Raw genomic sequence first — 22312 nt, 5'->3', positions numbered from 1 at the left:
TAGTCTCAACACGCTCCCGGGCGGGACCAAGTGTCGGGAGCGGGGGGGGGACGGCCTGGGAGGACCCCGAGTTAGGCCCCTGGACGGGGTCGCTGCTGATGGGAACGGAGCCCTCCTGGGTTCCTTCGTCCGGACTGACATCTGGGGGTGGGGGTGGCCTGGGGGGAGGACGCGGGCTGGTTTTTGGGGGGTCGAGGCCGGGCCCGGCTCCCCCAGAGGTTGGCACATGGTAGGGACCAGCCGGGAGGCCGGACCGGCTAGCTCCGTCTGTACAATAGGGCTGGGGCCGGACAGGGCATCTGCTTGGGGGGGCCGCATCCCCGTCCCCCCAAATCCCCCCAGCATCCCCTCCTCCCCCTGGGGGGGCTCCTGCAGACTCTGCCCTGGCTCTCCCCTGCCCCCCCACCCCCCACCAGCCTTCTCGAGGAAGACCCCCGGGGTGGGGAACTTTTCGTAGGCGGATGCGCCCCATCCTCTAAGCGGGCGGGGACCGGAGGAGGAGGAGGAAGACGAAAGAGGAGGAAGAAGAGGAGGAAGGGATGCGTCTAAGGGCCCCGCCAGGAGCCGCGGGGGAAGCACCGGTCCAACGCCAGCGCCGCCGCTGCTGAGATTTGGGGGTGTTTTGGGGGCGCAGCTCGCCGGCCCCTGCCACCGAGGAGCCATGGAGACGGGCAGAGACGGAGCCCCCCAAGGTACCAGCCCCAAGCCCGGGGTTGGGGGGCTGGGGAGGGGTCCCCGAGGCGAGGGCGCCAAGAGGCCTTGTTTAGGGGTTCAGGTTCAGGAGAATTTCCCTCCCCCTTTCCCGCCCCCCCTCCCCAGTTTTGCCCCCCGCCTTGCATCTGCAGAGCTGAAGTTTAAAAATACAGGCAGCGACATCCTCTGACAGCTGCCCCCGCCCTTCGCGCCTGCCAGGCCGAAGCCATCTCTCCCTGCCAAGCCCCAGCCTGCCTGTCCCCAGAGACCCCCACCCCCCACCCCGAGACCCCCGAAACCCTTGCTGGGGCTCTGCAGCAGAGGATGTCGCTGCGGGAGGAGGAAGGAGGGGAGGATGGGCCTCTGGTGATGGGCAGCCTGCAGCAGGGGGATGGGGGGAGGGTGACCTGCAGGATGGATGGGGAGATTCTCACCAGTCCCCCCCTTCCCTCCCCCCCCCCCGAGACCCTCCCCTCCTCACCTCCCCACCCCAGCCGGGGAGGGCACCCTGTCCTGTGAGCCCACCCCCCATCCCCCCACTGCGGCCTGGTTTCCTCTGCTCTCTCCCTCCCCCCTGAAGCCAGCTCTCCCTCTCAATCCTGCGCTGTCACATGCCTTGCTTTGGCGCTTCCCCTTTGCCGGGGAGATGGAGGCCGGGAGGGACTGACCTCCTGGATCCCCCCCTTTCCCGTTCCCCTGCCCCTGAAGAGGTGGTCCTGAAGAGGACCCCCCCCCCCCTCCTCCCTGAGCCCGGGTTTGGGAGGGGCAGGATTTAATGTTCTAGACTGTGAGCCCGTTGTTGGGTAGGGTCCGCCTCTATATGTTACCAACTTGTACTTCCCAAGCGCTTAGTACAGTGCTGTGCACACAGTAAGGGCTCAATAAATAGGATTGAATGAATGAAGGACTGTCCCCCGGGTGGAGGGGCAGCCAGGTCCCCGAGGTGCAGTTTTGCAGGGATTCTGCATCCCTGTCTCAGCCCCGGACTCTGGAGCTGGGCGACTCTGGGGGGCTTCTCTCCCCCACCCCCCACCCCCCAGCTGCCGTGAAATGGCCCTGTTGCTGGAGCCTGGGCCTAGGCCCCGGCTGCTGCTGCCAAGTAACTGGGAGAATAAAAGGCCGTGGGGGAGGGGAGGGGAGGGAAGCCAGGCCAGGGGCGGCCGCTGCCGCTGCTGCATTGTTAGGGGCGAGGGCGGGAGACTGGTGAGGGGCCCCCTAGCCCCCCTTTCGATTCCCCCTCACTCCAGCCAGGCCCAGGAGGCCAGGCCCAGGCACCTGTGCCGGGTGGGGATGGGCTGAGGATGGCCTAATGGCCAGGCCTGGGTTTGTGGTGGGAGGGGGGGACGTTTGAGGGTCGGGGGAAACGATTTTCATTTTGACCCTGCTGCCCCCAACCCAGGTTTTCTCTCCCAAGTCTCCCCCTTGATCAATCCCTCCGGCCTCAGTATCCCCGCTTTGCAGAATGTAGTGAAAAGTCAAGCGTGCCCCTCAATCCTGTGCATTGCGTGGGGTTCGAATCTCCCTTCACAGTCCGGCGGTGAACTGGACAGTGCTCTGCACACAGTAAGCGCTCAATAAATACGATTGATGATTGACCAGTCACCCCGTGGTGCTTCCCATTTTGCCCGGTCCCAGAGCCCTGTTCTAATCCACAGCGCCGGTTGGGAGGGTCAGGGAAGGGAAATGGGGGACTTGGGCCCGGGTTGTCCCATTTCTCTTGGATGTGAAGGGACCCTTGGAAGGTCAGGGATGCCCAGGCCTTGCTCCCTGTGACTCAGAGAGTGACCCTGAGGCTAGGCCCTGCCCCCCTCCGCCACCACCGTACTCCATGGCGTCCCCTTTCCGCGTCTCCCCATGTGGGGCCGGTAGCCTAATCCTTGTCCCCTCCCTGCCCCTCGGGGAAGCCAGCCCTGAGAATGAGCCAACGTCTGTAGGCGCAGGGAGATGCCTGGATAACAGGTGGGGCAGTGCTGGCGTGCCCACTCCTTCCCTGAACCAGCTGCATCTCAAAGTAGGGAGTGGGAATGACTGGCTTCGGGACCTTCCAACTGAGGGGGCACTGGGGCCTAGAGAACCCAGGGATTGGGGGTGCTAGATGAGAAGCAGGCAGAACCCCTGTGGAGAAATCTGTTTATTGTCGTATTATAGTCCCAAGCGCTTAATACAGTGCTCTACGCACAGTAAGTGCTCAATAAATACAATAGAAGTGAATGCTTGAATGAAGTCCTTGCTCTGTTGAGGTCCACGGGAGGAGAGTAGGGAAGAGGGTCCGACCTGCACCAAGACCTAAATGATCCCACATCCCAGCTGGCCTGGCCACACTGCCATCAGGCAACAGAGAATTTAGAGACCATTCTGTGTACATGGGGAATGAAGGGAGTCTTGGTATCTCTGTGTCCCCTCTGTCTCTCCCTGCCTTCTCTGGCAGAGTTTCTGTGAGTGTCTCTATCTGGATCCTTAGGAGTCTGTGCCTGAATTCACAGGGTGAAGGGAGGGCTGGGAGACCCAGAGACTGGTCTCCATAAGGGGGAGGTTGGAGGTAGAGACTGATCAGAGTATTGGGATGGGGCTGGATCAATCAATTAATCAATCAATCAGTGAATCATTGGTATTTATTGAGCACTTACTGTGTGCAGAGCACCATGCTAAGTGCTTGGGAGCGCACAATCCAGTGGAGTTGGTAAATGTGATCTCTGTTCTCAAGGAGCTTATAGTCTAGCCTTTGAAATTAGCCTTTGTACAGGGAAGAGGGAAGGCCTAGGGAAGGGTGTGTGTGTTCGTTCATGGGGGCCCAGGCTGATCCGAGGAAGGTGACAAATACAGAGATCTGTGACCTGCACTTGGATCCGTGAACTTTGGGCATTTTATATTCATCCCACCCTCAAACCCACAGCACTTATGTACATACCTATAAATTATATTTATAAATTGTTCATTTATCATCATCATCAATCGTATTTATTGAGCGCTTACTGTGTGCAGAGCACTGTACTAAGTGCTTGGGAAGTACAAGTTGGCAACATATAGAGACAGTCCCTACCCAGCAGTGGGCTCACAGTCTAAAAGGGGGAGACAGAGAACAAAACCAAACATACTAACAAAATAAAATGAATATTATATATTAAATATAAAATATATAAAAATTTATATTAATGTCTATCTCTACCTCTAAACTATCAGCTCATTGTGGGTAGGGAATGTGCCTTGCAACTCCATTATATTGCACTCTTTCCATTAGGCCATGTTTCTGCAGATTAGTCTGTATACAGAGGGGGCCCAGACATAGCATCGTGTCAGTCAACTTAGTACCATTCTCTGCAAACAATAAATACCATTGATGAGACCAGTCTGTGTACGGGAGTTGGAGGAGGCCGTGACAGGGACCTAGCTTTCTACAGGTGGGAGAGGGAAAATAAATGTAGAAGGTGAAGCTAATGATAATAATAGTAATAATTGTGGTATTTGTTAGAGACTTACTATGTGCCTGACACAGTACTGAGCACAGGGGTGGATACAAGCAAATTGGGTTGGACACAGTCCCTGTCCCACCTGGGGCTCACAGTCTCAATCCCCATTTTACAGCTGAGGCCCAGAGAAGTGAAGTGACTTGCCCAAGGTCACACAGCAGATGAATGGTGGACCCAGGATTAGAACCCAGGTCTTTCCGACTCTCAGGCCCGTGCTGTATCCGCTAGACCATACTGCTGTGGGAAAGGGCAGTAGCTCTGTCTCTATCAAGCCCCCGCTTGCTGCTGCCCAGGGAGAAAGTCATAAACAGAGTAGGGGGCATGGAATTTAGGACAGGGCTGGGCTTATGTGGACATTTCTCTGTATAGATTAATCAGTCAATCAATCAGTGGGATTTACTCAGTGCTTACTGTGTGCCAAGCACTGTATTAACCGATTGGTAGAGAACATCAGAGTAAGTGGACACTATCCGGACCCTCAAGAAGCTTACAGTCTAGTGAGAGAGAGGAAGTTGGGGTTTGTAGACTAATCTGTAGACAGGAGGGGTGTGAAGAGAGGTGGCTTGTATATAAGGGGAGAGGGGCTGGTTATGGAGACTAGTCTATATTCTGAAGGAGTGAGATCTGAGTGTAGAGTCCTGTGTGTATGTAGAAGGGAACTGGCCGTAGAAACTAATTATAACAATTGTGGAATTTGGTAAGTGCTTACTATGTGCAAGGCACTATACTAAGCCCTGGGTTAGATACGGGATAATCAGGCCAGATGTAGGCCCTGTCCCACATGGGACTCACATTCTGAGGGGAAGGGAGAACAGGTATTTAATCCCCATTTTACAGATGAAGGAACTGAAGCTCAGCAAAATGAAGTGACTTGCCCAAAGTCACATAACAGACACGTGACAAAGGTGGGTTTTTTTTTTATTAAACACTTACTATGTTCCAGGCTCTGTACTAAACACTGGGGTAGATACAGGCTAATCATGTTGGACACAGACCATGTGCCACCTGGGGCTCACAGTCTTAATCCCCACTTTACGGATGAGGTAATTGAGGCATAGAGAAGCTAAGCGACTTGCCCAAGGTCACACAGCAGATAAGTGGCGGAGTCTGGATTAGAACCCAGGTCTTCTGACTCTCAGGCCTGTGCTCTTTCCACCATGCCATGCTGTTTCCACATATTAGCCTGTATAGAGAGGGCTCCCAGACATAGTCGTATTGGTCAAGTGCTTATTACAGTGCTCTGCACACAGTAAGCGCTCAATATATACAACTGACTGATGGATATCAGCATTGAGAGCTTAGATCTAACCACTGGTCTCCTGGTTGATGTACACAGAAAAGGGCTAGGATGGAAAGACTAGCTTCTGAACAATAGAGGGACAGGGAATAGGGATAGGGTTGGGTTAGAGAAGAATCCAGTTCGTTTATCAAAGGCAGGGGTTGGAAAACTGATTTATACACAGAGGGATTTGACTTTCTAGCAGACTGTAAACTCTGCTAGACTGTAACCTCCTTGATGGCAGGGACAGTGTATACTAATTTCTGTTTTACTCTCCCAAGCACTTAGTACAGTGCGCTAAACACAGAAGAAGCTCAATGAATATTATTGATCGACTGAGTGGGCGGATTGTGGAGGCTGTTTCATATATGGACTGGGTGAGCTAGCTGTAAGATGGGTCTGTATACAGATGGGGACTGGGACTTAGAGACCAATTTGTTATCTATAAAGAGGGGAGAGTTAGGGGCGTAAGGGTATATAAAGCAGGGAAAAAGAGACTGGTCTGGACATAGATGGGAGACCAGGACCTAGAGTCTGGTCAATTCTGTCTTCTCCAAGTGGAGATGGTGGTCTGACTGTGGGAGAGTCTGGTCTTGGAGACTGGTCTGTATGTGTGTGGAGGTCCCTATGGATCTCTTCTTCCTCTCCAGCTTTTCCCCCCAGGACCCAGCAACCATTTTGTTAATGGTATTTGTTAAGCGCTTATTATTTGCCAGGCACTGTACTAAGTGCAGGGGGTAGATACAAGATAGTCGGGTTGGACCGAGACCCTGTCCCCCATAGGGCTCACAGTCTTAATCCCCATTTTACTGATGAGGTAAGTGAGACACCGAGAAGTTAAGTGCCTTGCCCAAAGTCACACAGCAGACTAGAATCCAGGCCCTCTGGCTCCCGGCTCCATGCTCTTTCCACTAGGCCACGGTGTGTCTCATTTCTCTAATGAGTCCTTAATGAGTTTCATGAATATGCAGATAAATGTGCCTGATGGCGTGGGGGTGGGTGGGGAGCGAGAGGCTCCCAGAGTGTCAGTCTGCAGTCCTGAAATGGCCGGGCACCTAGCCAGTTGGCCCCTCATTCCTGACCCTGTCCCCTTTTCTTCCCCTCTCTGCCCCCTCCCCCCAGTTCCTGTTAGCCCCTGGGTGACCACAGACTAGCACTTGGGTGGTCAAGAACTCAAGAGAAGAGTACCCAGTGGTGGTGTGATGTGAGGTGGGGGTTGGGATGAGGGGTCGTTAAGGAAGGCCTGGGTTTTTTTTTGTGTGTGTGTGTGTGTATTTTGGTGGGGGAAGGAGCTGCGGCCACAAGCGGTGTTGACCGTGGGAGCCAGCTGGGCCTCAGAGAGCAGGAGCCGGCCAGGCGGGGCCTGTATAATGTGACTTTGTGTTCCCAGGATAGCAGCCCTGCCTGGCACCCTGGGCACGGCCGTTGGGAGTTGTCACTAGGACAGCTGCCTGTCCCCCGACCCTTCTCTTGGCTTGCTTGTGGAAACCCCTCCTCTTTGCCTTCCTCAACTGGGGCTGGCTCCTCCTCTCCCCTCCACACCCATCCCGGGCCCAAGGGGCATCCCTCTAGGGCCTCTTCGCCTCTCTGTTGGTGCCCAGAGGCGGTGCCAGCCAGTCACTGGGGATAGGTCAAACTGGAATGGTGGCGGCCATAGTGGCCACCTGTTCAGGGAGCCCAGCTGGTCCGTATCGCATCTCCAGTGACATCTCCAGCCTCCGTCCTTGTGGCCCAGGCCCTGTGGGCGGACCCCTGAATCCGCCCCAGTTCAGCCTGTGGCGATGCCCATGGAGGACTGTGGGAGGTGGGTGGGAGACACAGAGAGAGGAAGAGCCCTGGCCAAGGAGCACCCCATTCCCTAGGGGAAGCGGGGGTCTAAGAGGACCCGGCACTGGGGGTCAAGGAGTCGGGCTCCAAGAAGCTGGGCGTTGGGGATATCGGGGGGCTGGGCTAGGCCCGATGGGATGCAGTCATTTCCTCCCGCCTGAAATAACAGGAAGTGGGTGCTGCCGATTGGAGCAGCGAACAATGGGGGGGCAGGCTGGGGTGGGGGGGCGGGGCCTATCAGGAAGACAGGGGACCCGCCGGGATGGACTATGGGTTCTGGTTCTCGTTTTCCAAAAGTTGCTGGGGAGCCTGTGTTTTGGGGAATTTGTTTTCTGCTTCTCTCTTCTCCTCTTCCTGTCTCTGTACCGGCCCAGGTTCCTTTATGATTTCTGTTTGCCTAGGACCTTGTGAATTTCTGTGACTTCCCATTAGGGTGGGCCAGATCCCTCCCCCTCTCTCCCTCCCTCCCTGCTCTGTCCCTCTGTCTGGGCCAGGGGAGGTTCTGGCTTTGGGGCTCCCTCTGCTTCCATGGTGATGCGATCAATTGACTTGAGGCCGGTCCTTCCATCTCAGCCAGGCAGCTCCTCCGCCTCTTCCTTGGGCTTGAATCCCAGGTGACAGTCATGGGCCCACGGCCCCAGCTCCCACTACCCGGCACCGGCATGATGGACATGTTTTGCTCAGCCCGCCTAGCTGGTGTTGATAAAGAGAGCACCCAGCCACGATGCTGCCTCAGGCCCCTGGGCATGTTGGGGACGCTTCGTCTGGTGCACTGCACTCAGTAAGCGCTCAATAAGTACCATTGATGATCGCCGGGGGACAGGCCGGGGACCAGCACATGGAAAGCGGGGCTTTGGGAAAGGACCCCCATCGGCCTCTCTTGCCCGCCTGGGTTCCACCCCAAGGAACTGGTTTGGAGTTGAGGAGGTGTGTGCCCGCCTGTGGGAGCAGGGCGGGTGACCGGGCCTGGGTGTGTTCTGCGGGCGTGTGTCCGTGTGCCAGTCTGGGTATCTTTGTCTCCCTGGGTGCCGGCGCCCCGCTGCCACCTCCTCCCCGCGAGGAACGCCCCTGCACGGGCAGAGCGACTTTGGGAAAAGCTGGGAAATTTCCATGGTGCCGAAACCCTGTGGGCCCTGGCAACGGGGATGGGGCTAATTGGAGAGTGTAGGCAGGATTCCCTGCCCCTGCCCCGGCTTTGACCCGCTGCTCTGGGATAAGCTCCTCCTCATCCCGGTGCCGTCACTCTTGGGAGCCTGGGGGGTGGTGGGGAGGGCAAGTGGGTGGCGTCACTTCCTGTGGAGGTGCAGCTTGGCTGGCCCAGGCGGGTGCCTCTGTGTGAGGCTGCATTCCCAGCCCGTGAGCTCAGTTTGCCGCCTGTGCACCCCAGCCCACCCAGGCTGGGCAGTGCCCCCTCCACCCTCCTGCCCGGGCCGGATAGTTGCCCCTCCATCCCCCATCCAGGCCGGGCAGCGTCCCCGTCCACCTCCCTGTTACGGCCAGGCGGTGCCCCCGCTTTGCCCAGACTGGGCAGTGCTCATCCCTTGTGTGCCATGTCCCTGGAGATGGCGGGGGGGGTGCTGGCAGAGGGGCAGGGTGGGGCCCACTGGGAGTGGGGATGGAGTTAGAAGAGGGGAGGCCTGGATGGGAGGCAAGCTCCCCTCTTCCTCCCACTCCCCAGCCCTGCCCCAGCTCAGTCTCACCTTGCTGCCACCCCCAGTCTGAATCATGCTTCCCCTTTTCCTCAGGCTTGGCCTGGCCCTCTCTGAGCCCCTCCCGGGAGTTGAGTCAAAGGCTCCTCCTTTCCCTTTCCCACCCATCTCCTTCAGCCCCGTCTGGTTCCCTTCTCACCTCCGCAAATCAATCAGTCAATCAAGCAATGGTGTTTACTAAGTACTTACCGAGCTCAGAGCCCTACTAAGCTCTTGAGAGAGGGCTATACAATATGGTTAGTAGACACAATTCCTCTACTCGAGGGGTTTACCATTTCAAATCCATACTGCTTCCCCCCTGCTCCCCAGCACCATTCGATGCCTCAGTTTTCCTCAAGGTATACGTGAGAGGAGAGGTGGGGTGGTGGAACAGGGTACTGAGTGGCTAAAGTGAGGAGGGGGCCATATGATTGCCCCTACACAAGGTGCCCCTACACCTTCCTTACCCACCTTTGGGGCTGGAGCTGTTGGCACTGATGTCCTCATCTGCTCATGTCTTCCAGAAAATACCCCTGCAGTCCCCCAGCCTCCTCCTCAGAGTGATCCGACGCCGGCTCCCTCACTGATCCCGGTCGTTCCACTGACTCCGGCTGTCCCTCTGACCCCGGCCACTCCGCTGACCACGGCCGCCGCACCGACCACAGCCGCCGCACCGACCACGGCCGCCCCGCTGACTCCTGCCGCTGCACTGAACTCGGCCACCCCGCTGAACTCGGCCACCCCGCTGACTCCAGCCACCCCACTGACCCTGGCTGCCCCGCTGACTCCGGCCGCTCCGCTGACCCCGGTCACTCTGCTGACCCCAGACGCCACTCCTGAGACGTCCCCAGGCATGGAGAGCCCCCCTGTGGGCCACCAGCCTCCATCTGCCTCCCCCACTGTTCCAGAGCCGGAGACGTTGACGTCGCAGGCTACGCCCCCGCCGGACTCCTCCACGAGGAGCCCCCCCGACGCAGAGGACAGGGAGCATTTGGGCCCCCCTGTTGGGGGGGGCCGCCCAGGAGGCCCAGACCCCCCCCAGGAGCAGCCAACCCTCTCCCATGACTGCCCCCGCCTCCGCAAGCCCCCGCTCCAAACAAGGTGGGTCCCTCTCTCCCCAGCCTGCCTGGACCCAGGGTTCTTCCATAACTTTTTGGGGTGCAGAGGAACGAGCCAACTAGGGGCTCAAGATGGCAACTGGGGTTGGGCAGGGCTCCCTTCCCTCCGGGCCTAGAGGCCTCTTGTTCTGACTGCAGCTCTCCCCTAGAAACCCCCTTTCACCCTCCAGAGCTGGGCATGTGGAGAGAGGGAGCTGGATGGTTGGAGTGGAGGGAGTGGTGGGAGAGCAGGAAGAAAGGGAGGGAGCGGGGTGGGCTTGGGGTCCTGGAGGCTCGGTAGTCCTGCTGGGTCCTTCCGTTCACCCCCTTTCTTCCTCATTGGCCTCCAGATGTCCGGAAGGCAGGAGAGCGGCATAAGCTGGCAAAGGAGCGCAGGGAGGAGAGAGCCAAGTACCTGGGTAAGAGAGAAGAGGGGCAAACAGCCCATTTGAAGGGCTCATCAGCCAGGCTGCAGGCAGCCCTGGGAGCCCATCTCCCCCTCTCCCCATTTGCCCATTGAGACAGGGGGTGAAGCCCGGTCCCAGCAGGATGGGCCACCCTGATGCCAGGTTTGGCATGGGTTCCCTCGCTCAAGCCCAGCCCAAACCTTCCGGGCAGTTCCGCTGGGACCAGGAGGCTGCTGGGCTCCCGGCCCTCGGCCTGGCGCTCAACCCAGCACCAGAGGCACCCCGGCCCCTTCCCGGGCCTGCGGAGGGACTCCCCCGACCCTCCCCCGGTTCTCCCCACCCCTTGCAGCGGCCAAGAAGGCGGTATGGCTGGAGAAGGAGGAGAAGGCCGCAGCTCTGCGGGAGAAGCAGCTGCAGGAGCGGCGGCGGAGGCTGGAAGAGCAGCGGCTGAAGGCCGAGAAACGGAGGTCGGCCCTGGAGGAGAGGCAGCGGCAGAAGCTGGAGAAAAACAAGGTGAAGGAGGCGGTGGGGAGGCCTGGCTGAGGGGGAGATCGGGAGGAGGGGAGGCCTGGCCAAAGGGGAGCAGAGGGAGGCCAGGGAATTCAGAGGGAGAGAAGAAAGCGGATATCTGGGGAGACGCTGAAACCCGGTGGAAAGAGCATGTGGCTGGGAGGCAGGAGACCTGGGTTCTGTCCCCAGCTCTGCCCTTGGACTGCTGTGGCACCATGGAAGAGTCACTTAACTCCCTGGGCCTCAGTTGCCTCCTTTGTAAAATGAGGATAACATATTTATTTTCCTCTTGCTTAGATTGTGTGGGCCAGGGGTCATCTCTGATCTGATTTTCTTGTACCTACGTGGGTGCTGAGCACAGGGCTTGGCACACATTAAGCACAAGAGAAGCAGCGTGGCTCAGTGGAAAGAGCCCGGGCTTTGGAGTCAGAGGTCGTGGGTTCAAATTCCGGCCCCTCCAATTGTCATCTGTGTGTCTTTGGGCAAGTCACTTAACTTCTCTGTGCCTCAGTTACCTCATCTGTAAAATGAGGATTAAGACTGTGAGCCCCCCGTGGGACAACCTGATCACCTTGTTACCTCCCCAGCGCTTAGAACAGTGCTTTGCACATAGTAAGAACTTAATAAATGCCACTGTTATTATTATTATTAAGTGCTACTCAGTCCCATAGCTATCTAATGGATTTTGGTGGTTAGGATGAGATGAGAGATGGGGTAGCATGGGGGTGGTGGGCTTGGATTGGGGAGTAAGGGTAGAGGGGGTGGGGGTTTCTGGCAATTTCATCTACATGTCCATTTTTCCTTTCTCTTCTTTGACCTGTAAATTATTTTGGGTCTTTCTCTCCCACTATACTGTGAGCTCCTTGAGGGCAGGGATCGTGTGTGCTAACACTATCGTGCTCTCCCAAGCTCTCAGTACAGTGCTCTGCACACAGTAGGTGCTCAGTAGAAACTACGGATTAATTGAGTGGTGTGGGGTTGGTGTAGCTGGGGGATGGGGGAGCCAGGATGGCGCTGGGTGTGACTGGTTTGGGGGGAGAGGGGAGGAGGTCACCCCTGCCCGGTCTTGACCCCTGCCTCAACTTCCCTCATCCCCCCAGGAGCGCTACGAAGCAGCGATCCAGCGGTCCGTGAAGAAGACGTGGGCCGAGATCCGGCAGCAGCGCTGGTCGTGGGCCGGGGCCCTGCACCCCAACTCCCCGGCCCACAAGAGCAGTGAGTGGGGTCTTGGGGAGAGCCGGGGTGTCCCGGGGCCTGCGCCGAACTCCGCCTCCGCCACGGTCGTCCTTGCGCCACCAGCTGGGGGTGGGGGTAGAGGGGCCGGAGTCGTCGGGGGAGTGGGCGGGGGGCTCAACGTGATGTCCGATCAGTGGATAGTCTGGAACCCTGGCATCCGGGGAACACGTGTGCCGGGGGTCAGAACGGGGGTGTGGCTTCGTGAGGGGACGTCCCGTCGCGTGTCGGCGGGTCCGGAAAGGAGCCAGCTGAGCAGCCCGGGCCAGGGATGGAGTTGTGAGGGGGGCTGGTGAGGGCCAAGCAGTGCGGCCTAGCGCATAGAGCGTGGGCTTGGGAGTTAGAGGATCTGGGTACTAATTCTGGCTCCGCCGCTTTTCTGCTGTGTGACCTTGGGCAAGTCACTTCATTCTCTTGGGCCTCAGATTCCTCACCAGCAGAATGGTGATTCATACCTGTTCTCCCTCCTACTTAGACTGTGAGCCCCGTGCGGGCCAGGGACTGTATCCAACCTAACCAGTTCATCTCTACCCCGGTGCTTAGAACAGCGTTTAACAAACAGTAAGCGCTTAACAAATACCGTGAAAAAGGAGTGAGGCAGGGCAAGGAAGGGGAGCGGGGTAGAGTCCTCCACCTTTCCAGGGACAGGGGCTCCCGGAGCGGGGCCGGGCCGGGAGGGGCAGCTGGCCGAGGGACAGAATCGGCGAGGGTCAGGGTCTCGGTGCCAGCCTGGCTCCTGTCTGCTCTCTGCCAGGCGTGACCTTGGATGTGGCCTTGGACAAGGGTGGACAGTGTCCGCTGGGGCTAACCCGGACAGGGCTGCCTCTGCCACCCTGTGCCATCCCCCTCCCTGGATGTCAGTGGGTGTGGGGGGTGGCTTGGGGTGGGGGGGAACCTCTCTTCCCATCCCACTCCCAGCAGGAGCCTGCCCGACACTCCTTCCCTTCCTGTCCATCCCTCCCCCTTCCTTCCTTCTCCATCCTGCCTGCCGAGCACCCTGCATGGAAGGCCTGAGCCGGTCCCCTCCATCCCTCCCCGAGCCCGGCTCTCCCCGGCCCTAACCCCCTGTGTGTGTGTCTTTCCCCCCAGGTGGGAGCAGGTGCTCGGTGTCAGCAGTAAACCTGCCCAAACACGTGGACTCTATAATCAACAAGCGTCTCTCCAAGTCCTCCGCCACTCTCTGGAACTCCCCCCGTAGAAGTAAGACCACCCTTCCAGAGTCGCCCCAGAGACCCTTGCCCTCGCCTGCCGGGCCTAGGAGTCTGGGAGGAGTTCCAACCCCCTCTTTCCCTGTCCCCACCGGGTGGGAGGTGACACCTGTGTCCCTCCACCTTGGTCGTCCCCACCCCAACTTCCCTCCCACCCCGCACCTCCTCGGCCCAGTTCTGGCCTGGTGGGCTCCCCAGAGCCCCTGGGGGACACAGGCCAAGGGGCCTTGTTCCTCGCTGGCCGGGTCGTGCCGAGCAGAGAGCAGTTGGGCTTAGGTGGAGCCCCGAGAGCCAGACCTGGCTACCGGGGGGCATGACCAGCGCTCACCGTGGGATCCAGGGCAGCCGTTAACTTGGCTGGATCCTGCCTGCCTCCCTCGGCCAGCCGGTGGTGTGGGGGGCCCCGGGGGACCATGCTTCCTTGGGCCCCCAAGGCTGAGAGTGTCTCTTAACAGAGTCAGAGGGGGCCCCCAGGGCCCTGTCTACTAAGGTCTGGACAGAGCTGGGTGGGGATGTGGGGCTGGGCAGCCTGGCACTGCCCGCTCTAACTGCATCTTTGCGCGTCTGGGGTACCTCGGGCTGGGGAAGCGTCGGGGGATTGAGGCCTGGGTAGGAGTGCTATGCTAACGAAGCAGACTTGCCCGGCAGAGGAAGGCTACCCGGGGATTCTGAGTACTTGGAGCCAGGGACCAGTTGGTATGACCAGTGCAAGGATTCCAGGTTCCCCTCCCTCAGTCTCCGGCCCCCAGGACCCCCTGCTCTCTGACCTGCACCCATGGGTTGCCCTCCCCGCCCCCAGCCAGGAGCCACATCTGAGAGACATTAATGAGGGTGTGAGGACCCAGGCCCTTCCGTCACCCCGTCCCATAACCATCGCCTCGTCCCTCCCCTCCGGGTGAAGGAGGGGCTATTTATAAGCTCCTCCGGCCTCTGTTTGGTTGCTCAGTTGCCTAGCGACCCAATCAGGCACGGCCTGGCCCGACCCACTGTTGGGGTAAAAATAACGGAGCAGCTGATGGGCCTGACACGTGGTTGGGGGGGCACGCCGAGGGGAGTCGGGGGGAGGGAGGCTGGCCAGACAGCTGGGCCGAGGGCAGGGCCTGGCCATGGAGGGTGCCACGCCTAGGGGTGCGGGCTGGTCCAGGAGGGTGAGGAAGGCAGGGGTCTCCTGCGTGGGCTGGGGGGAAAGGAAGGGGAGCTGAGTCTCTCACAAAACCCCCCGCACCATCCCCACCCGTCCCTCCGTCCCGGTGGCAGCAGCAGCCATGAGGCGAGAAGAGGGTGGTCGTGGCCCTTTCCTTTACCCAACGCAGTCTCTCAGGTTCCCGGACGGGTGTGATGGGAACAGGGAGGGGCCTGGGGCTTCCAGAGCTTCTGACCCTGGGCTGGGGGGTGGCCGGGGGGGAGCGGTCAGGGGTGTTTGGGGATGGGTTGTGGCAGGGGATAAGAGGCTCATGGGAGCAGTGACCGAGTCAGCTGCTTGAATCTCAGGTGGGCTGGTGGGAGTGGGCCGGGGGCGGGGGGGGGAGCGTGTGCACTCGTGTAACCCCGCGGGGACTTCTGTGTGTGACTGTGGGGTGGGGGTCTGTCCACGTGCGCCCTCCGCATGGCCATGCAGTGATGGAGGTGGCCCTGCCTCCAGGCTGGAGTGAGTGGAAGGAGCAGAAGTTGAAAGTTGACTATTTCTGTTCCTTCCTCGCCACCCCCCACTAACCCTAACCCTCCTGCTCCTACCCCATTCCCTCTCCCCTAATCCTAACCCTCCTGCTTCCCTCTGCCCCCCACCCCCCCCCCACTTAACCCTAACCTTCCTGCTGCTTCCCCCTCCCCTAACCTTCCCCTCCTGCACCTCCCACAATCCTCCCGGCCACCCCAGAGCGGAGCCTGCAGCTGAGCGCCTGGGAGAGCAGCATCGTGGATCGGCTGATGACGCCCACGTTGTCCTTCCTTGCCCGCAGCAGAAGTGCCGTCACCCTGCCTGGCAACGGCAAGGACCAGGGTAAGCGGGGCCTGGGCCTGAGCCAGGGGGAGGGGGCGCCGGGCATTTTGGGTTCTCCCGTGGGGAGAGGTGGGTATGTCCCTCCGCACACTGGAGCGCCCGGCTACCCTGACTCCCGCCATATCCCCCCACCATCTGCAGTGGTCCCCGTGTGTCCGCGCTCCGCCTCCGCCAGCCCCCTGACACCGTGTAGCGCACCCCGGGCCCTGCATCGCTGTGCCGCCGACCGCAGGAAGCCAGTGGCCGGCAGCCCCGAGATTACGCCACGCCGGCGGCCCGAGGCCTCCCCGGTAAGTCCGGCCCTCCGTGTCCCAGCAGCATCCATGGGATTGATTGCCGTGTGCGCGTCGAGTGCATGGGGAGCACACAGAAGAAGTAAAAGATGTGTGATCCCTGCCTTCAAAGAGCTTACAGTCTAAAGGTGGAGACAGGCAGGCCTAAAATGAGTATTTGATCATCAGATTTAAGTGCTTACTACATGCCAAGCCCTGGGGGAGATATGATGCTGTCAAATGCTGTCCCTGTCCCATACGGGACTCGCTGTCTAAGGGGGAGAGAGAACAGGGATTTAATCCCCATTTTACAGATGAGGCAGCTGAGGCCCAGAGGAGTCAAGTGACGTGCCCAAGCTGACGCAGCGGGCGAGTGGTGGAGCTGGGATTAGAACCCAGGTCTCCTGGCTCCCAGTCCCGCGCTCTTTCCACCAGGCCATGCTGCTTCTCAGTTTAGAGTGAGAGATAAGGAATCAATAAAAGATGCACGTGAATAACCCACAAGTAAATAAACATAAATTCATGGGAACAGAAGGGATGGCTTGATTGGAAAAGGAGGGTAATCAGAAAAGGTTCCCCGGAGAAGTTGCTTTTTAAGGAGGGTTTTGAAGCAGGAAGGGACGAGGTTTGGCAAGACTTGTTGGGGAGGGAGTCCTCGGCCAGGTGGGGCAGAGGGGGCCACTTGGGGAAGTCGGCTGGGGTGGTTTGGGCTAGGTCTGGCCCTGACGCTCTCTCACCCCTTCACCTGGGAGCAGAAGAAGAAGGAGAAGAAGGACAAGGAGCGGGAGAACGAGAAGGAGAAAAGCGCACTGGCCCGGGAACGCAGCCTGAAGAAGCGCCAATCCCTGCCTGCCCCACGCAGCCGGCTCCTGCCTGCAGCCAACCTGAGGTGGGGCTCTGGCACTGAGGGGACGCTGCTGGTGGGAGCTCTTTGCTGCCCTGGGCCGGGGGCACCCCGTTGCCAGTGGAAGGTGCCCTGGCTGGGGGTTGGGACAGGAGCAGAAAGGGAGGGTTAGAGACAGGGAGTACTTGTGGGGCTGGGAGGGGCCACGGGGTGGGCACAGGCTCAGGCCTCAGAGGTTCCTGGGATTTAACCTTTCCTTCTCTCCACCTCCAGCAGCCCAAAGTCCAAGACGCGCCCGTCTTCACCCTCCACGCCTCGCCACCGCCCGGCCACCCCCTGCCCCAGCCCCAGCCCCGGTTTGTCCCCCAAACCTCCCTCCCCCCGCGGCCCCACGGTTTCCCCCAAGGTGCGTGCCCGGAGGAAGGAGGAGGGACGGGAGGGGTCCGGCCGGGCCAACGGCAGGGAGGAGAAGAAGGACAGAGATCGAGAAAAGGACAAAAACAAGGAGAGGGAGCCGGGCCTTCCCCCTGAAGTTTCACCCGAGCCCGCCAAGGAGCAGCGGGGGCCTGAGCCCCTGAGGACCACCACGGAACCCCCACAAGGTGGGTCGGGCTGAGTCGGGACAGCCCCAGGAGAGTGGTTTGGTCTGGAGTGTGAGCTGGAGGATCCCGGGAGCGGGGTCGGGAGGAAGAGGAGGTTGTAGCAGGAGTAGGGGAGAGGGACGGAGGAAGGAGAGGGTGCACTTCACCTCAGTTGCCATGCCTTTAGCGCACTCACCGACCACACAGCAGCAACTTGTTTGACTTGTACATATTTACTGTTCTGTTTATTTTGTTAATGATGTGCGTTTAGCTTTAATTCCATTTGTTCTGACGACTTGACACCTGTCCACATGTTTTGTTTTGTTGTCCGTCTCCCCCTTCTAGACTGTGAGCCCGTTGTTGGGTAGGGACCGTCTCTATATGTCGCCGACTTGGACTTCCCAAGCGCTTAGTCCAGTGCTCTGCACACAGTAAGTGCTCAGTAAATACGGTTGAATGAATGAATGAACTTTGGGGCCAGCCCAACACAGAGCGGCTCTCAGCCTCAGCTGTGGGCTGGGCAGTGGCCCAGCCGCGTGGGCAGACGTACCACCTAGGGAGGATGGCCGGAACCAGGCCAAGGAGCTGCAGTAAACCAGTCAGGGCAGAGGGTTGGAATTGTCATGCTGGCTCCCCTTCCAGCCCCTTTCCTGTTTCCCATTCATTTATTCATTCATTTAATGGTATTTATTGAAAGCTCACTACGGCAGAGCACTGTACTAAGCACTTGGGAGAGTACAATATAACAATAAACAGACACATTCCTTGCCCACAATAAGCTTACAGTCTAGAGGGACTCTAGAAGGTCCTACTTGCTCCGGTTACCCGCCTCGTCCTATGAGCCATGAACGGATCTCCTTGGAGCCCGGGGGCAGAATCAGGAAAAGAGATGTCAGAGGCCTCGGGCGAGGGCTGGGAGTTGCCGTCCTGACCTCCGGCTCCCATGTTTCTCTCTCCAGGTGGGGCTGTTCTGGCCTCATCCCCGGCCCCAGTTCCCTCCCCGGCCTCAGTTCCTTCTCCCTCCCCCTCACCGTCCCCATCTCCTTCTCCCTCCCCGTCGCCTGGCAAGCCCATGGCCGGCACCACGGACCCAGAGGAGGCCGCCCGGCTGCTGGCCGAGAAGCGGCGCCAGGCACGGGAACAGCGGGAGCGTGAGGAGCAGGAGCGGCGAGAACAGGAAGAGAGAGAGAAGTGAGTGTGGATGGGGACACAGCTGCTGGGGAACAGGAGCTATGGCCACAGACACTCCCTCCCTGCCCGCCCCCGAAACGGGAGTGAGGTGAGCAGGAGACTGAAGGGCCGGGCCGCCCTCCCTCTTTTCCCAGGCGCCTGAGAGAGGAGCGGGCCGCACGGGAGGCAGAGGCCCGGGCGGAGCGGGAGGCAGCTGCGAGGCGGCGGGAGGAGGAGCGGCAGCGGCGGGAGGAGGAGCGGAGGCAGCTGGATGAGCAGGAGGCCCAAGAGAAGGCCCGGCTGGAGCAGGAGGAGCTGGAGCGGCTGCAGAAACAGGTGTGAGGGGCCGGTCCGGGCAGGGCGGAGAGGAGGCGGGAGCCGGCCAAGCTGGGAGGGAAGGTTGTAGGGTGGACTGGTGGTGGAGGGGCTAAATCAGGGTTCAGGCTCTCGGTGGCCCTGCCTTAAATCCCAGTATCTCCAGGGCTTCCTTCTGGACTGACTCCCCTGGCCCTACCCTCTCCCACCCCCCTCATCCTTCCTCCACCACTGGCGTGTAGCGGGGGTCTCTTCCTCTCCCTTGTCAAGGCCTGGGGCTGATTAGAGTGTAAGTTCCTTATGGGCAGGATCTCTTACTTCCGTGGTATTGTGCCAAGTGCTTAGTGCAGCGCTCTGCACACAGTAAGTGTCCAAATCCCACTGAATGATTGATGATGGATCGAGCGAGTGAGTGTGGGGTCCCTAGTGGCTTCAGCTGTGAGAGACCTGACGACTGTGGGGTGGGGGCTTTGCAGAAGGAAGAAGCCGAAACCCGGGCCCGGGAGGAAGCAGAGCGGCAGAAGCTGGAGAGGGAGAAACATTTCCAGAGAGAGGAAAAGGAGCGGCAGGAGAGGAAGAAGGTGAAGGCGGGAGACCGGGTTGGGGGGCCCCGATGAGGAGACTGGGTGAAGTGGGGAAGGGGATGCCATCCGGGGGGCAGGTTTTGGGGGGACGGGGAATAAGGAGGACTGGATCGGGTGTGAACTCTTCCCTCCTTCACGCCCCCTGACTTTCTCATAGCGGCTGGAAGAGATCATGAAGAGGACTCGCAAATCAGATGCCGCTGACACCAAGGTCAGGACACGGTTACCTCCTTACCCTTGGCTGCCGGGTTGGGGAGGCTGGGCCCCACCCAAGTCAGGCCTGAGACTCGCACAGGGCAGGGGGTCTGGAGGAGGGAGCCTAGCCAACCCAACACCCTCTTTCTGTAACCCTCCTCTCTCCAACCCCAGAAGAAAGAGGACCAGAAGATCCCCAACGGGAAGGAGGCCAAAGCTGAGACAGACACCAATCCAGGTACCTCCCCGTTCCCTGGGCAGCAAACTGCTTCCCCAAACTCTGTGCCCCTTTCCTCTACTATCCCTTGCACTGACCCCTCTTCCCTCTCCCTCTGCCTTCCCCTCCCAAACTTCCTTTGCCTTTATTCTCTTTGTCTCCCACCTCTTCTCTCTAGTATATGAAGCACTGGGGAAGATACAGAATAATCAGATCAGATACATCCCCTGTCTCACATGAGGCTCACAGTCTGAGAGAGGAAGAACGGGGCTTTTATATCCATTTTGTAGACTGGGAAACAGAGGAGATAAAGAAGTATAGTGATTTGCCCATTGCCCAGCTGGCAAGCCGCTGTGTGAGGACTAAAACCCAGGTCTCTTGACTCCTCATCCTGTGCTCTTTTCCCCTAGGCTTGGCTTCCCCTTCCCCCTTCTAAGTCCCTCCCCTTCTTCTCTCCTTCCCCATCCTTCTTTCTCCCCCTGCCAAAACCCCACCCCCTCCATCGTGTCTCATCCACAGAGGCCGGGAAGGTGGCCGAGTCCCCAGTCAAGGGTTCGGAGAAGGAGATGATACCAGAGGAGCCTTCCTCTGAAAACCTGCAGTGGAGGTGGGACCCTCACCCTTCCCCAGGGATGGGGGTGGGGAGAGGAGCCGAGGGGTAGAGGTTCGTGGAGAAGGCTGGGAGAGGCTGGAAGACAGACAGTGGTGGTGAACGTGGGTGTGAGTGTGTGGTGTGTGTATGTGTGTGTGTTTGAGGTGGAGAGTCATTGTGTTTTTCAGTAAGAGGGTTAGGGTCTGAGAGAATGGGCTCAGGCAGCGGGCCCTTGGAGAAGTCACAGAGAGGAAGGGAGGTCAGAGGTTAGAGGCTGGGGCTGACCAATGCTATGCCCACCCCCCCTTGCAGTGCCCCTAACAAGGAGGTGGGACCACTGGTGAATGGCCTGCAGCCCTCCCACCTCCACCAGGAGAATGGCTTCTCACCCAAGGGTACCACCCTGGGCCGAGAGGCCGGAGACAAGGGCATGAGTCGCCCCCCGGAGCCTCTGCTGCCCTTCGCCGAGGCCGAGCCCTTCCTCAAGCAGCCCGTGGTGCAGCCTCCCCAGGTCACAGGTACTGGAGACCCTCCCCTACCCCTCCCCAATCCCCAGCCCATCCCCGATCCCAGTTACAGACCCTCCAGGGTCTCCCCATATACCCTGATCACCCCCCCTACACCACAAGGTCACAGGTACTGGAGACCCTCCCTCTCCCTTGAGCCTCTTCCCCTCCTCCTCTATCCCCGAGGCTCAGGTACCAGATCCTCAGTTCACCCATCACCCCAAGTTCCAGACCCTCTAAGGTCTCCCCAAATCCCCTGCCTGACTCCCCACTCAAGATCCCAGGGAGAAAGATTTTCCTCATGTATCTCCCTCCCAGCCCCTGCCCATCAATCTTAATCATCTTTTCTGACTCTGTCCCTTTCCCATTCGCTCCTGCCTCTGGCCAATTAGAAGGGCCAAATTTCTCCCTTCATCCTTCCCAAGCTCTTCCATCACTCAGGTCTAGGACTGTATCCTGTGGTAGACAAAAGCCCCCACCCTTCCCAAATCCACCCTGGACCAAGGTAGACGAGGTCAGGGATCTTGGCTTCAGTGGGTGGGCCTCTCCGCCCGACCCTCCCCCATCCAGCCCCTTGCTGATTCTCACCTCCTCCCCTCTTCTCCTCCCCTCTCTCTCCCCCAGGAGTGCTCTAGGAAGAGTCTCCCTCGGCCTTCTGGAGTGCTGTGCTTCTCACTCAAGCTTGGGGTGGGAGGAGGTACGTGGTGGGGGAAGGCTGGGCTCCTGCTGGGTCCGTCCCTCACCCGGGCCCCAACAAGTGCCAACCTCAGGAGGAGGAAGAGGAGGAGGAGGAGGAAGAGGAGGCAACAGAAACCACCCAGAGGCCTGGGCAGGGGACGACAGGAGCTGGGTGATGGGGCGATCCTTTCTGTTGTTTTTAATCTGCACCTTATATGACTGACCACCTCCTCAGCCTCTGCCCCGAGAGAGAGCCCTTCCCTCCCCTCTAGTTCCCTCCACCCCAGGGGTCTCCACTGTAGTTATTTAACTTTTGCTCTTTGAAGCGACTGCTGGGTACAATGTATGTGAATAATGTAAATAGCAGCCCGTCCTCTACCTGGCCAAGGACCCTTGTCCTTCCCAAACCCAACCCGCCCCCTTTCTCTTGGCCCCACATCCGAGAAGACAGAAGCAGGATGTCACAGTGGGGCTGTTTCTACCTAATTTAACTTTACCCGAGAGGCCCCCCCCCCCCCCCAATTCTTGCTCCAGTCGAGGAGGGGGAGCTAGAACCCATTGATCCCTGCACCCAGGCCCCTTCCTGCTGCCCACCTGCCTGCCCATCCCTGGGGGGGCCAGTGTTATTGCATCTGAACAAACTTCTCCAGAAATAAAGCGAGAATCAGCCGTGGCTACTTCTCCTTTCTGAGGAGTTGGGAGTGTTGGGGGGAGTGGGCGGGCAGGGAAGGAGAAGGGAGGTGGGGTGGGGAGGGACAGGATCTAGTAGATCCTAGACAGGGGCCATGTGGGGGTCCAGTCGTGGCTGGATCCCGTGTTGAAGCTGAGGAACCTGGGACAGGGGCTGGGGAAGGCAGGGATTCTAGCCCAAGCCCAGAGTGTTTTGTGCTGAAGGTAAGGGCTTGGTTCATCCTCTGTGTCCTCTCCTCCTCCTCCTCCTCCTCCTCCTC

General features: G+C 59.2%; 1 protein-coding gene across 1 annotated transcript; it reads left to right on the top strand.

The window, feature by feature from the left end:
- Positions 1-367: 367 nt before the first annotated feature.
- Positions 368-22035, top strand: MAP7D1 (MAP7 domain containing 1). The gene is given in 19 exon segments (XM_038758135.1): positions 368-692; positions 9479-9960; positions 9962-10055; positions 10402-10470; positions 10808-10971; positions 12069-12183; positions 13291-13401; positions 15286-15408; positions 15550-15698; positions 16436-16569; positions 16798-17126; positions 18065-18296; positions 18431-18611; positions 19067-19171; positions 19332-19385; positions 19544-19607; positions 20106-20193; positions 20491-20696; positions 21309-22035. Coding segments are annotated over 19 exon segments (2742 nt in total). The 5' UTR covers positions 368-661; the 3' UTR covers positions 21320-22035.
- Positions 22036-22312: the final 277 nt, after the last annotated feature.

This window comes from Tachyglossus aculeatus, chromosome 16 (assembly GCF_015852505.1).
Source record: "Tachyglossus aculeatus isolate mTacAcu1 chromosome 16, mTacAcu1.pri, whole genome shotgun sequence".
In the NCBI taxonomy this organism is placed as follows: domain Eukaryota; kingdom Metazoa; phylum Chordata; class Mammalia; order Monotremata; family Tachyglossidae; genus Tachyglossus; species Tachyglossus aculeatus.
The sequence above is the reverse complement of the archived record's forward strand: the minus strand, read 5'-3'. Positions and strand labels throughout refer to the sequence as shown.